Source organism: Terrapene carolina, unplaced genomic scaffold (genome assembly GCF_002925995.2).
Source record: "Terrapene carolina triunguis isolate 2854851 unplaced genomic scaffold, T_m_triunguis-2.0 Scaffold58, whole genome shotgun sequence".
NCBI lineage: Eukaryota > Metazoa > Chordata > Testudines > Emydidae > Terrapene > Terrapene triunguis.
Window position 1 is genome coordinate 93345477 of NW_020664409.1, and position 15676 is coordinate 93361152.

Sequence of the window (15676 nt, forward strand, 5' to 3'; positions counted from 1 at the left end):
CAGGAGCGAGCGATGTTTCAGCTAGCTGTCACTGGCAGTAAGGAGGAACTGAGGGGGTGGAGGGTTGGCAGGGCTCTATACTGGGTGCCATGAAGGCATGACTCCAGGGGGCGCCCAGGCCGACCCTATAGACGCTGCTAAGGGAAAAATCTTCCGGCTGGCGTGCACGTAGCGCACACACCCCTGCTTGGAATGGACATGAACAATCACTCGAAGAAGAATGAAGAATTTCATTTGCCATCCTGTTGCCTACTCTCCTAGTTTGATAAGGTCCCTCTGAAGTTCCCCAATCTATTCTCAACTTGTCTAACCTAAATAACTTGTCTTATGTGCAAATTTTGCTACCTCACTGCACACAAACATTAATAAATATATTAAATAATATGGGACTTAGGATGGAACCAGGATGCACCCTACAATTAACCTTTTACCATGATGAAAACTGACCCTTTATTCCTATTCTTTGTTTCTGGTCTCTTAAGCAGTTTTTGATCTATGCCCATACTTTCCCTCCAACCCCCTCACTATTTAGTTTCTTCAGTAGACTTTTGTGCAGTACATCAACTGGTTCCACTTTATCCACTACTTTATTGACACTATTTTTTTCAAATTATTTTTTCAATCAATATACCACCTATAGATCTAAGACTTACTGGTCCGAATTCCCCAGATCACTGCTTGTGCCTCTTCAATATAGACAACATTTGCTACCATTCAGTTTGCTAGTGCAGTAGCTGTTTTTGAGAGAGAGAGAGAGAGAGAGAGAGAGAGAGAGAGAGAGACAGACAGACAGACAGACAGACAGACAGACAGACAGACACTTTTGTTAGCAGCTCAGTCACTTCACACTTATACTCTGGATTTTGACCAGACAGATATCTGGGATATAGCAACCAGTTATGGACAAGAAAGGGAAGGAAAAATAAGAAAGAGGGAAAAACTCAGTCCCCCCGCTTCTTCCTAAAAATTAGTGCCACTGAAACTATCATTTGGAACATTGTACTTCCAAAGGCTACTTCTGATGAGAACTGCATGCTGAACCTGTCATATTTTATAAAGATGTTGGTGCTGGATATAAAGAAAAATAAGGGAGGAAGTAACGTATGTGGATTTTAATTAAGCATTTAATTGAAATCTCTCAATACAACCACTTGCCTGGATATGAGCAATACTGGATAAATTGGAATCTGGCTGAAGGACTACACACAAAGGGCTATTACAAATGACCAGTTATCGGGATGACAGAAATGTTTCTAAATAGATACTGAAAAGGGATCTAGGAAGGAGGATAAACAGGTTATTAATAAAATAAAATATATTAATTTGGGAAGAGATTCAAACATTTTTGAAGGCCAATAAAGATAAAGGAATCTAGGATAAATTAATAAAGTGGATAGGAAAACAAAGTGAGATTTCAACTTGAAGAAATACATGTAAATACATCTGAAGATGCTAATCTGACGGTAAAAAATTAAGCTGCAGCAATAGAAGAACAAACAAATAAAACCGGACTCCTCACGAAGAGGCAAATTAGACACAAGTCTAGAAAACAGTAATGTCAGAAGAGGCAGGGTAAGAGTGGATGGCAAATTAGACACGAGTTTGCACAGTGATATGGCAGCATAAGAAAGGCAAGGCAAGTTTGAAAAGAATACAAAGGCATCACATCACAGGACAGAGAGATAACAGTCCTATCTCTGGTACAACTCCACCTGGGATATCTGATTTAATTCTGGGCACCGTGTTATCAGGAAAATATACTAATATAGTAAAAGGAACTGAGTGAAGAGCAACAGATGATTAGGCGCAGCTAGGAGGACTGATTTAAGAGGAAAGACTTTAAAATTAAACAAAGTTAAACGTAGGGCTTGGCTATACTTGCGAGTTACAGCGCACTAAAGGAGCCCCAGGCGCACTAGCTCACTACCCATCCACACTGGCAAGGCACGTAGAGCGCTCGGACTCCATGGCTAGAGCGCTCCTGGTACTCCACCTCGGCGAGTAGAACAACATTTGATGCTCCCCCGCTGGAGCACCCCAGCGTCAGTGTGAACGAGGTGTTGCATTACTGTGCTCTAATCAGCCTCCGGAAATGTCCCATAATCCCCTTAAGTCAAGTGGCCACTCTTGTCATTGTTTTGGATATGCCTTTTGAAAGGTCCGTTTGACAGCCGGCATGCTTAACTGCTCCGAGACAAAGCAACCATTACTGTGGAATGCTGTGTGAGAGAGAGAGGCGGGGGAGGAAGGTCTGTTGCTGTCTGAACTTACAAGACAGCATGCTGACATGCTCTCAGCCCCCCAAAAACCCACTCTCTCTCCCCCCCCATACACACAACACACTCCCTGTCACACTCCACCCCACCCCTCCACCCCCATTTGAAAAGCACGTCGCAGCCACTTGCATACTGGGATAGCTACCACAATGCACTGCTCTCTCTGGCCATTGCAAGAGCTGCTAATGTGGCCACGCCAGTGCGCTGGCAGCTGTCAGTGTGGACAGACTACAGCTCTTTCCCTACTGTGCTCTACGAAGGCTGGTTTAACTCAAAGCGCTCTACATCTGCAAGTGTAGCCATGCCCATAGTTGGCTAAGTGATGACAAGAGATTGGCCTGGTTGGAACATTTATAAAAATATTTGAAGGATTTCAACATTAAGAATGGAGAAGCATTATTTAGAATAATAAAAATATAAAATAAAATAGGATGAAACTGAGAAGTTTAAAATTAATAAATGTACAATAGGAAACAATATTTCATTAATAAGAAGAGGGGATCAATGAGCTATTAGGTCTTTTCATCTCTAGATTCTGTGATTGTTCACTTACCATTACAATCTCTCTCTTCAGAGTTTTCCATTATTTGAGAATTGGGAATTTCTCCATTACATCCTTCACTTTCCCTTCTCAGTTCTAAAAGTACAGGAGTCTTATTGGTTTCCTTTTCAGATCCATGCTTAGCATTGTCACAGATGGCTCTCTCTTTCCCACCTTCTGCCTCAGATTTGTTTTCACAACCATTTGTCTGCCGTTCCTGAAGAGCAGTTTCCCCTTCTTCCACTGAAGAATCACGTGTGACCTCAGCTTCAGTCTGATCTACACTGGAATCATGATTTTCCAGCAACACTTCTCCATCACTCTCAATTTCATCCTGCTCTTCCTCTGGAATTTTGTTCTCTTTATTGAACTGAAAAATCTTCCTCCTCTTTTTTATACTACCCAAGGACCACCTATTCTTTCTGCGAGGTTTTTTCTTTGATAAAGCTACAAAAGAGTTAAAAAAAATGAAAACAAAACCACAAGAGTAACCCAAAAATATTTGTCAAAATTATTTTTCAATATTGATATCTACATCCCAAGTCTTTCTTACTTGATGAGCAAGAAAAATGACCAAAAAGAGAAAGTTACTCACCATGTGCAGTAACGGAGGTTCTTCGAGATGTCTCTCCCTATGGGTGTTCCACTGAAGGTGCAGCAGTGTCCCCTGTGCCTGGGATCAGAGATCTTCGGTAGCAATGCCCATTGGGCTACACACATGCTCCTCCCCATCTCACGCTGTGGATGGTATCTATATATAGCGCTGTGCAGTCCAATTGCCCTCTATTCCTTCTCTACCACAAAACTTATCTTTGAGCTCTGAAGCAGAGGGGAAGAGGGCAGGTAGTGGTGCACCCATAGGGACACACATCTCGAAGAACTTCAGTTACTACACAGGGTGGGTAACCTTCTCTTATTCTTCAAGTAATGTCCCTATGCGTGTTCCACTGTAGGTGACTGGGGCTGGGGCTTCAGAGTGGCATCCAATAAGAAGAGCACAGTGCATCCTAGTGGGGCATCTGATGCTGCATCATGGGTAAATGTCTAAAAAGTGTCTGCGCATGCCCAGGTGGCCGCTTTGCAAACGTCAGTGATCAGCACATTGTTGAGAAGAGTAATCTAGGTGAAGAGAGAGCGAATGGAATGCGCTCGAGTTCCGGGTGGAGGTAGCTGGTTGTGCAGTTGATAACAAAAGGTATATGCACTAAGAAATCCACTCGGAAAGACGTTGTTGAGATACAGCAGCTGCCTTCGATTGTTCGGTGGTTGAGAGGAGTAAGCATGGCATTTGTCAAAGATTTTGTTCTATCAATGTAAAAGGCTAATGCTCGCCTAACGTCCAAGGCGTGTAGCGTTGCTTCATGTTGATTGGTATGTGGCTTCGGGAAGAAGCAGGGATGGTGGATAGGTTGGTTCAAATGGAAGGACGACGGCACCTTACGTAGGAATTTTGGATGTGTGCATAACGTGACCTTATCCTTATAAAAAATTGTGTATGGGGGTATGCCACGAGAGCACCTATTCCTCCTATTAGTCAGGCAGACGTGATGGCTGTAAGAAATGCTGTTTTCATAGAAGGATGAACGTAGGTGCACGTTGCCATGGGCTCAGTGGTCTGGTGAGACAGCGCAAGACAAGGCTGGGATCCCAGGGTGGAGAGGGATGTCGTACGTGAGGGTAAAGGTTCAAAAGGCCTTTAAGGATTCTCTTCATGAGCTGGGGGTGAGTACAGAATAGCCATCTATCTTGTGGTAGAATGCTGTGATGGTGGCCAAGTACACACAAATGGAGCTTGTGGATAGGCACAATCTTTTAAGATCTAGAATATAATCTAGAATGAGAGGTAACGGGGAGTTCATCACCGAGACATGAGTGGCTATGCACCAGGATAGGAATATTTCCCATTTTTGGAGATAAGTATGGCGAGTCGTGTCACGTGTGCTATTTAAGATAATTTCTTTTACTGTCTCTGAACAGGTCATATCTGAATTCCAAAACCATGAAGGAGCCATGCCTTTAGATGAAGGAGACAGATTGGGATGGAGGATTCAGCCCATGTCCTGCAGGAGGATGTATGGAATCAGTTGCAGGATTATCGGAGAACATACCGTCATACGTAGGAGGTAAGGATACCAAAATTTGTTGTGGCCATGAGTATGACTCCGGCTCATTCCACTTGTATTTTGTGAAGTACCTGGAACAAGAGGGGGAAAGGTGGAAAGGTGTAGAGCAGGGCCGGCTCTGGCTTTTTTGCCGCCGGGGGGGTGGGTGGGTGGGCGGAGCCCCGGGGGGAGGGTGGCGAGCCCCGGCGGGGGCTCCGCTCTCCCCCCGGCGGCCGGGGGGAGGGCGGCGAGCCCGGCCGTGGCCCCGCTCTCCCCGGCGGCTGGAGCGCCGCGCCGCCCCCCTCCAGGTGCCGCCCCAAGCACAAGCTTGGTGGGCTGGTGCCTGAAGCCGGCCCTGGTGTAGAGTAGTGGAGCATCCCATGTAACAAGAAAGGAAAGGAGTCTCCCAGAGACCCATGGTCTAGACCTGCCTGTATGGAGAATTGAGGGCATTTAGTGTTCTCTGTTGTGGCAAAGAGATCTATGTGGGGAAATCCCCAGCAGTTGAATATGTGCTAAAGAACTCTTGTATCTAGGTCTCACTTGTGGTCTTGTGATAATCGTCTGTTTAGCGAGTCTGCCATGGTGTTCTGGTGTCCAGGCAGATATGTGGCTGAAATGTTGATGTCGTGGTGCATACACCAGTTCCACAATTTTAGGGCTTCCGAGAATAGCAAGCGTGGCCTCACTCCGCCTTGTCTGTGGATGTAGAACATGCAGGTGATATTGTCTGTCATTACTTTTATGGCCCGATGTCAGATTAGTGGTAGGAAATGTTGGCACACATTGTGAACAGCTCGCAGTTCTAGAAGAAGGTTAATGTGCATGGAGGATTCTGCCGGAGACCATCTTTCCTGCATCGTGTGGGTCTGAAGGTGTGCTCCCCAACCAATTAGGGAGACATGGGTTGTTAGAATCAGGGATGGTGCAGGTTGGAGAAAAGGGACCCCTGTTCAGACGTTCTGGGGTTATGTCCAGAGTAGAGTCCTTGGTCTTGATAAGCATGGTTAGGAGTTTGTGAAGACTGCGTCTGTGAGGTACATACACTGTGTAGCCGCACCTGGAGACAACGCATGTGCAACCCGGCAAGTTTTACCCTGAACGTGGCTGCTGTCATATGGCTGAGCAGCTGGAGGCATGTCTTGGCTGAGATCAGTGGGCTGTTTCTCACAATGGATACGAGGTTGACTATTGTAGAAGTCTGTGAGCTGAAAGGAAGGCTCTGGTCTGTATTGCATCCTGGTGTGCCGCAATAAACTCCAGATGTTGTACTGGTGACTGTGTTGATTTTTGTATGTTTATTTGAAGGCTGAGGTTTGAGAAAAGGTCCATTATCTTTCATATGGCATGAACTGCATTGGATTCGGATGAGCCTTGAGAAGATAGTCACCTAAGTATGGGAATATGCCTTGTTTGCATAGGTAGGCTGCACTGTGAGGACTGTGGAGAATACTCGGGGGGCTATAGAGAGTCCAAAGGGTAGTATAGTAGAACCTCAGTTACAAACACCTCAGGAAGGGAGGTTGTTAGTGAACAAAATGTTATGGTTGTTCTTTCAAAAGTTTACAATTGAACATTGACTTAATACAGCTTTGAACCTTTACTATGAAGAAAAATGCTGCTCCCCCCTCCCCCTTTTTAAAAGTAGTTTACTTTTAACACAATGGGCTTGTCTATACTTAGGCGCTGGTTCGGCGGCAGGCAATCGAACTTCTGGGTTCGATTTATCGTGTCTTGTCTGGACGCGATAAATCGAACCCAGAAGTGCTCGCCGTCGACTCCGGTAATCCTGCTCGGCGCGAGGAGTACGCGGAGTCGACGGGGGAGCCTGCCTGCCGCGTCTGGACCGCAGTAAGTTCGAACTAAGGTATGTCGACTTCAGCTACGTTATTCACGTAGCTGAAGTTGCGTACCTTAGTTCGAATTGGGGGGTTAGTGTAGACCAGGCCAATACTATTCTGTATTTCTTTTATCTTTTTTGGTCTCTGCTGCTGCCTGATTGTGTATTTCCAGTTCCAAATGAGGCATGTGGTTGACTGGTCAGTTTGTAACTCTGGTGTTCATAACTTGGAGATTCTACTGTACCTTGAATTGGAAATGATCAGTCTCCAGGATGAATCTGAGGAATAGTCTGTGAGCAAGGTGTACAATGATGTGAAAATACATGTCTTGGAGGTCAAAGGCTGAGAATCAGTCCCCCTGTTCCAGTGCTGGGATAATGGTTGATAGTGTAACCATCTTGAAGCATTGCAGTTTGATGAACTCGTTGAGATTTTGTAAGATTAGGATCAGTCTCCATCCTCTGGATTTCTTTTTGATCAGAAAACAGTGGGAATAAAAACCTTTCCCTCTGTGTTGGGGGATTAGACCGGTTCTATGGCTCCCAGTCACAGAAGGTGATTTATTTCTTCTCGTAGAAGGTGTTTGTTAGAAGAGTCCCTGAAGAGGGATGCAGAGGAGTGGTGGGAGGGATTGGAATGGATTACACTTCGTTGATTATTTCCAGGACTCACTTGTCCTAAGTGATTTGACCCCATGATGGATAAAAGGGGGCTAAATGGTCACCAGACTGGTGGGTTGTTAAAGATGGCTGCAGCAACTGGAACAGGGGAGGCTTCTCGGGGCCTCGACCAAACTTTTAAAATTGTTGTTTAGAGAGTTGCATGAGAGATAGGTCCTTGAGGCGGCATTTGTCTGCGCTTCGGTGAGGGTCTCTGTCATCTTCGTTGTATGTCATACTGACGATCAGGGGTGAAAGGTGGAGGTCGGGATCTCTAGGTATGCTGGTATTTCACCCGACATCTCTTCGGCAATGGTGTATATATGCCGAGAAAGCAGAGAGTCACTCTGGAGCCCTTTTGAAAATGTAGGGACTCATTCTTGCATTTGGCATATAGCTTGGAACCCTCAAGGGTATTTCTTCAACTGTACTCTGCACCTCTTTAGGGATTCCAAAGAGGTGAAGCCATGACGCTCTTCTCATTACCATGGCTGTTGCGATGGAGTGAGCAGCCTGGTATGCAGAATCCAGGGAAGTTTGTAGTGCCGTGCGGGCCAGAAGATGTCCTTCAGACATGAATGCCTGGAATTGCTCCTTCTTATCTGGCAGATGTAGACAGAAGTCCTGTATTTCAGAATAGTTAATATTATTGTATTTGGCCAGGAGAGCCTCATAATGGGTGATACAAACCTGGAGTATCGCAGAAGAACATGCTTTGTGACCGAACAAGTCTAGTTGCGTCCAGACCCTGTTGTGGGGGCATTGTCCTGGGGTGGTGGTGGACTCCTTTCTTGTGTACTGCATTGATGATCAGGGAGTTTGGAATAGGATAGGGAAAAAATTTCTAGATCCTAACGGGGACATGGTATTTTTTGTCCACTCGCTTGCAGGTTGGTGGGATGGACAATGGAGTCTACCAGAGCACCTTGACAGGGTCTAACAGAGCCTCATTAATAGGGAGGGCTATCTTCGCCAATGTGGAGGCGTGTAGGATATCGAGCAGCATGTGTTTTTGCTTTCAACTTCCTCAGTGGGATCTGGAAAAATTCTGCAATTCTGTGGAATAGTTCTTGAAAGTGTCTGAAATTTACTGATGTAGGAGATGGTAGCATGATGGTCCTCATCAAGGGAAGAGGAGAAGAAGTGAAGTGGTGGTGTAAGTTCTTCCTCCGTTTCTTCCTGTTGTTCCTCCATTGGTACTGGATCGACATCACGTGGTCAAGAGATGGATGAGAATGGCGATCATGCGTGTTTCTGGCTCTGCTCTATGGGTGTTTTGGGAAACTGCGCCCTGTACATAACCCATGGATACCAGTAGCGCCAATGTGGAAGAATTGGCATGTGGGGTTGCATCCATGGGGGACTGTACCAGGGTCCTGGTTTGGTTCCAGGCTCTGGATAACGTGGACGAGCAGAGGATTGTCTGTGTAGGTGTTCTGGAAATGTGGGTAGAATGGAGTACTCTTCATCTTCTTCCTCATCGCTGGGGAAGGGTGGAATGGTTTTCGGTGGTGAAGAGGAGTAGTGTTGTGACTCCGGGGAAGAGGCATGAGCTATCAGGAGCTTGCTACAGAGAAGTGGAGACTCAGGCGTATCAGAGATGACCAAGTCCCATGGATATCTGTACTCCTGTGGAGCAGACAGGAGCAATCGGCACCGGTGGTTGTCTGGAAAGTGAAGGAACTATCAGCGCCAAGGGTGGGGTGTATTCCCTTGAGCGGCCAGTAGATGGTATAGATGGTTTGCCTGGTGCCGAGAGCCTAATTGGTGCCAAGGATTTGGTCGGGCTGAAGCACCCAAGTTGTCTTGGATGAGGCACTTTGTACCATTTCAGAAGCTCTTGCACTGTGGTTCTTGGTCCCGAGAGACACTGTGTCCATCTGTGGTCCTGCTCATTTAGGATCCTTGGACTTCTGTTTATCTCCAGTACCATATGTACCCAGACAGTCATGGGAGCTAAGTTTCACCTCTGATGATGTTGAGGCTACTGACCTCATAAGAGATGGCTTTCTCTGAGGCAGCTCCTTGGAAGGCGATGTAGTGGCCTGTTTCTTCCTGTCTGTGCAGGAAAGAGGATTTCTGAGTGAGGTTCAGCTGATGACCAAGCCAAACGTGAGAGCTGCGCTGGAGAGGTATCAGGGCTGGGGTCTGAAGCTGGCCACAGAGAACTTTCCATGAGAAGAAGATTCAGTCTGAGTTCACAGTCCTTTCGGGCCCAGGTGGTCAAGCTGATGCAGCAGGTGCACTTCTATGCAACGTGGCCCTCACTGAGACAGTGGATGCACCGTGAGTTAAACTTTGCTCTGGGAAAGATTTCCCGAAAAGAGAGGCACCTCTTGAACCTGAGGGATCCCAGCACAGTCCCAAGAGGGGTGGGGGAGAGCTCTCATTTTGGGAGGACGGGAAACACAGAAGCATAAGGTAATGGGGAGGGAAGAGTAATTGGAATATATATATATTTATTTAAAGGGGAGAAAATTAATGGAAATGGCTAATAACTACTGATGTAAGGTAAGTTAATGAGAGAATCTCTAAAAGTTAAGGAGGTAGAGGGGCTCTGGTCCTGATTGGTCCCAGACCAAAGGCTCTTGAGAAGGATCTGAGGGTGGTTGGACCGCACAGTGCTATATATTGATGCCGCCCACGGTGCACTGCTATCAAAGATCTCCAATCTCAGGCACAGAAGGTGTTGCCGCACCTACAGCGGAGCACCCATAGGGACACTACTCAAAGAAGAATTTAAGTATTTTAATGCTAGACTTGTCTTGACAAGTCACAGGTTTGCTATTTGATTTAAAAAGCATTAAAAGTTAATTATGCAATAGCATTCACAAAATGTTATCATTATGTGGGGAGAATTTTTATACGTTATTAAATTATATGTGGTGACAAACAAAATAAGCACTTTACAAAAACACTGAATAAGACCCATTCTTTTGCACAAACAGTTTATGCCACTGTCAAGACAAAAAATTGGGACCACTATTCAGGTAAGCGCAGATGTAGATAGATCATTGATAAGACAACCAAAATCAGAACATCTCATGGAGTAGGTGGTTTTATGGGCTGATTTGAAGAAGTGACTGCAACTGTACAAGGTTTAGGAGTCCTTCTACTGGACACTTTCCAGATTGTATATGAAACTCTACCCAGAGCTACTTAACTTGCATGGAATGGAGTTTGCTTATGTCTTCCATAATGGAAGGACCCTTTGTCTTGATTGAGTGCAATATCAAAGAACATAGGTGAAATCCTGGTCCCAGTTAAATGAATGGGAGTTTTGCCATTGGACTTCAGTGGGCCCAGGATTTCACAATATATCCTCTAATCTGGTTTACACCTAAATTGAACTGGAAGCTAAAAACTTATTTGTGCTTCAAGTCCTTTTCACAGTGTAGGGAAAAGGTGGTGAACATGAAACTGTTTTCCCTTCAGACATCTACAGCTTATGCTCCCACATTCATTTGCTTATTTTGCAGCTGTTTAATCATTCTTGTTTGGGGTTACAGTAAAAAGCGGAGACTTGCATTACAAGGAGTATTATGGCTCATGCTTGGGGGAGGAGAGGAGGGAAAGGTCATGGCAGGGAAGAAAAGGATTAAGGCTGTCTCCAACTGAAAGAAAGATTTGAGAAGTCTTCAGAAACTGTTAAAATGGAAAATTTTGTTTTAAGTATGGACATGCTTGGTCAAGTTGTGGAAACTCTTATTAAGAGACTACTTGCCATTAGAAAGGAAAGGTGAGCTGGAATCCACAGGCATATCAGGTATCTTCATTTTTTCACTGCACTCAGGATCCAATTTCTTACATTCAGATATGGAGCTCTGCTTTGGCATCACATAATAGTAAGATGGAGCATATTTTGAAGAGCTGCAACCTTGAAATGAAAAACAGTTATACAGTAAAGGATTATCTGTTTCTTGATACAGATATTTAGACAAACTTTATTATTCCTGGCATTAAACACACACCTCTTTTCTTGCGAGACTCCTGAATTTCTTCACACAGTTGTTCAAAGTCTTCATCCATTTCTTCCTTGACTATTGCATATGCTGTATCTCTCAGAGTACAGGCTCTATGTCTGATGAGACGATCTGAAAGTTATGGACAGAACTAAATACTTTCCAACAATGTTCTTTGCTTTTATCACAGACAAAAGTTCAGCTCTTCGCTATTAATTACATTTGTGTTTTGAAAAGATTGTTTCAGTTTATAATTTTAGCATAACATATTATGTAATAGGGTGACATAGAAAGGATAGCAAAAATTAAAACCAGAAGAAAACGCTAAATATCAGTTTAAATTAGCATCGGATAATTCAGGCCCAAAGTTTAATACAACAATACTTAAAATCTAGTGAGCAATGTTCCCCAGTGGACATTTAAGTTATTTAATCCACAGTATTAAAGCTACAGTATTGTTACCCTATACATTTTTAAAGGTTGTTTACAGTAATGGAATAAAATGAATCCTCACCTCCTGGGTCTCTATCTGGATTGTACTCTAAAGCATTGCTACAGATTAGATCAATATCTCTCAGATAGTCTCTTGCAGTCAGATACTGGTGCAGGTCAATTTTACAGATAACTGTTGAAAGATCCATTGGCTGTTTGATAACTGAGACATAATCGGGTACCTACAAATGAAATATAAAAATGTGTTCAAAAGCTTTGTAATTAAACTTTCTTCACAGCTGACAAATTAAGGATCATACACCCTAAGTTAAATGAGTTGCCCCAAACAATGCTGAGTATATATGCTGTTTGTCTGCAGAAGTTATTCAGATTTACTATGAGGTTTCTTGAAAATGGAAGTTTTGATATCATGTTATATACAGTTTCCAAGTTCTTATTTACACTGAAGATGAAATCTGGTGTTATTTTACCATATATTCTTCTTGTATTGTAATGGTTTCATCGTTACTTATTTGTAAATAACCTATAGTTGGCATCTAATTGAGATGCAGCATATTTAATCTGACATTTTCTTTATCAGACATTCAAAGTTTTAACCCTTCTCTCCCTCTAACTATATTTCTAAGTTCAATTTTCTTCTGTCAAGAGTTGCAAGTGGTTCCCATCATTTCATAAAGTAAAAAACCCAAAAAACTAAACCAATTACCTTCATCGCCCTTGAGGGAAACTAGATATTGTACTACCTAGCTCAGCAATGAGATTCTCCTCAGCTTCTCTCATAGACTCTAAGGCCAGAAAGGACCATAACGATCATTTAGGCAGACCTCCTGCACAAAACCTTACCCACCCACTCTTGTAACAGAGGACTCAGAACCTCTGGTTAAGTTACTGAAATCCTCAATCTTTATTTGAAGATTTCAAGTTACTGAGAATCCACAACTTACTCTAGTTTAAGCAGCAAATGACCCAGGCCCCACTCACAGAGGAAGGTGAAACCCCCCCAAGGTTTCTGCCAATCTGACCTAGGGGGAAATTCATTCCTGACCCCAAATATGGTAATCAGTTAGACTCTGAGCATATGGGCAGGACCTACTATACACCTGGGAAAGAATACTCTGTACTAACTCAGAGCCCTCCCCATCTAGTGTCTCATCTCCAGCCGTTGGGGATGGGATATTTGCTAACAGCAGTCACAGATAGGCCATATGCTATTGTAGACATCTCATCATACTATTCCCTCCATAAACTCATTAAGCAGTCTTGAAACAAGTTGTTTTTTGCTCCCAATACTTCCCTTGGAAGGCTGTTTCAGAACTTCACTCTTCTGATAGTTAGAAATCAGAATCTAGTTTCAAGCCTAAACTTAATGGCCAGTGTATATCCAATTGTTCTTGTGCCAACATTGGCCCTTAACTAAAATAACTCCTCTCCCTCCCTGGTATTTATCCATCTCGTGTATTTATAGACAGCAACCACATCCCTCCCCTCAGCCTTCATTTGTCCTCTTATAAAGTAGGTTCTCTATTCCTCTGATCAACCTAGTAGCCCTTTTCTGAATCTGTTTGAAGTTTGAATTAATCTTTTTTAAACATGGAAGACCAGAGCTGCACACAGTATTCCAGATGAGATATCACCAGTGCCTTGTAATACTTCCTTATCTCTACTGGAAATATCTCATCTGATGCATCCTAGGATTCCATCAGCCCTTTTCACAGCCGCATCACACTGGAAGCTCATAGTTATTCTGTAATTGACTAATACACCTTTGTCTTTCTCCTCTGTCGCTTCCAACTGATACATCCCCAGCTTATAGTACAAATCCTTGTTGTGAGTCTCTAAGTGCATATCCCATCTGGAACATGTTCCTGGGGGAATTCTGCGCCATTGTGCAATGCAGAATTTGTGCAGAAATTAATGTTATGTGCAGAATTTCCTTTTCCTCCTGCAGAAATGGGCTGCAGAGCTCCTGGTTGCCACTAGGGGACACTGGACCAGGCAGAGCCTAGCTCATGAATAGACAACACTGCTGGGGGCAGGGGGAGGTACCCGCAGGGTTGCCTGCAGCTGCAGTAATCCAGCACACCCTTAAGGAAGGGGGCAGCGTGCAGGAAACTCCCTACAAGCCTGGGACCCAGCATCAGGCTGTTTCTCCTTCTGGATCCTGAGCTTCGGGTGGGGGGGGGGGGGGGGTTTGCAGGTGTCTGGGCTGGGGGGCACCCCACAGCTGGGCTCTGGAGGGATAGGGTGTGTGGGTGTCTGGTCCCCCTGCTGGGCTCGGAGACGGAGGGGACAGAGAAACAGGAACTAGGTTGTCGTAGGGGTTTCCTTAACTCTCTACTCCTGGGGGAATTTTTTTCTTCTCTGTATTGTTACAGGCATAACTGCTGATATTTTGTAATTTATTTCAAAAATACCTAATTAAAACTAGTGTGATTATAGTGTTATTTTGATAAATAAAACATGCAGAATTTTAAAATATTGTGCACAGAATTCCCCCAGGGGTAGGAATTGTATCGAACACTTTACTGAAATCCAGGTAGATTAGATCTATTGCATTTTCTTTGTCTAGAAAATAGATTATCTTCTCAAAGAAAGATCAGGTGATCTGACATGACCTACCTTTTGTAAAATCATGTTGTATTTTATCCTAGTTACCATTTACCTCTACGTTCTTAGCTACTTTCTCTTTCAAAATTTGTTCCAAGACCTTGCATACAACTCAGGTCAAACTAATGAGCCTGTAGTTTCCCACATAACCCCACCCTCCTTTCTTAAATGTAGGTACTATATTTGCAATTCTCCAGTCCTAGGGTACAACTCTTGAGTTTACAGACTCATTAAAAATCCTTGCTACTAGGCTTGCAATTTCACATGCCAGTTCCTTTAATATTCTTGGATGCAGATTATCTGGGCCACCCAATTTGGTCCCATTAAGCTGTTTGAGCTTGACTTCCACCTCAGATATGGTGATTTCTACCTCTATATCCTCAGTCCCATTAGCCATTCTGCCACTGTCCCCATGCATTATTATTAAAAACTGAGGCCAAATATTTGTTTAGCTATTGAGCCATGCAGAGGTTATCTTTAATCTCTACCCCCTCTGTGCATAGCAGTCACACTTCTTCCTGGTTTTCTTTTTATTTACAAGGCTAAAGAATCTTTAACTATAGGTTTTAATTTCCTTTGTAAGGTCCAACTCTGTTTGGCTTTTAGCAATTCTCATTTTCCCCCTACATTTTCTGATCTCCAAGTAGTAGCCTTCCTTTCTCTCCTACTTCCTCCATTAGAGTGGGAGCATTACTGATGTTCTTCATGGTGCTCAGTAGTCCTTAAACTATGCTCCTTAAAACTATGCTCCTCTCTCCCTGAAGCATGTACATATCTGAAGAGTGCTAAACCATTTGTAGTCCATCTTCCAGGGAAAAAAGGTAATACGGTCAACTTTAGGGTTACCATATTTCAGCACGGAAAAAAGAGGACGGGAGGAGCCCCGCCCCCGTCCTGCCCTAGCCCCGCCCCCGTCCTGCCCTAGCCCCGCCCCTTCCACTCCCCGCCCCCCTCAGAACCCCAACCCTACCCCTGCTCCTTGTTCCTTGACTGCCCCCTCCTGGGACCCCTGCCCCTAACTGCCCCCCAGGACTCCACCCCCTACCTAAGCCTCCCTGCTCCTTGTTCCCTGATTGCCCCCTCCTGAGACCCTCCCCCCATCCTAATTTGCCCCCTAGGACCCTACCCCCTACCTGTCCCCTGACTGCCCCAACCCTTATCCACACCCCCACCCCCAGACAGACCCCCGGGACTCCCACGCCCCATCCAACCACTCCCCACCCCCTGACAGCCCC

The 15676-nt window shown here is 44.5% G+C and overlaps 1 protein-coding gene across 2 annotated transcripts in view; it reads right to left on the reverse strand.

Moving 5' to 3' along the window:
• The window catches only part of ATAD2 (ATPase family AAA domain containing 2), an 87003-nt gene that overhangs the window by 19259 nt on the left and 52068 nt on the right, over nt 1-15676 (reverse strand). The window contains exons 19-22 of one of the 2 annotated variants that reach the window (XM_026646310.1): nt 11896-12055; nt 11391-11513; nt 11144-11296; nt 2830-3264 (exon numbers count right to left, since the gene is read on the reverse strand). In XM_026646310.1, coding sequence (XP_026502095.1) covers nt 2830-3264; nt 11144-11296; nt 11391-11513; nt 11896-12055 — 871 coding nt within the window. The remainder of the gene's footprint in view (nt 1-2829; nt 3265-11143; nt 11297-11390; nt 11514-11895; nt 12056-15676) is intronic. The other variant, XM_026646317.1, reaches the window with a different exon arrangement.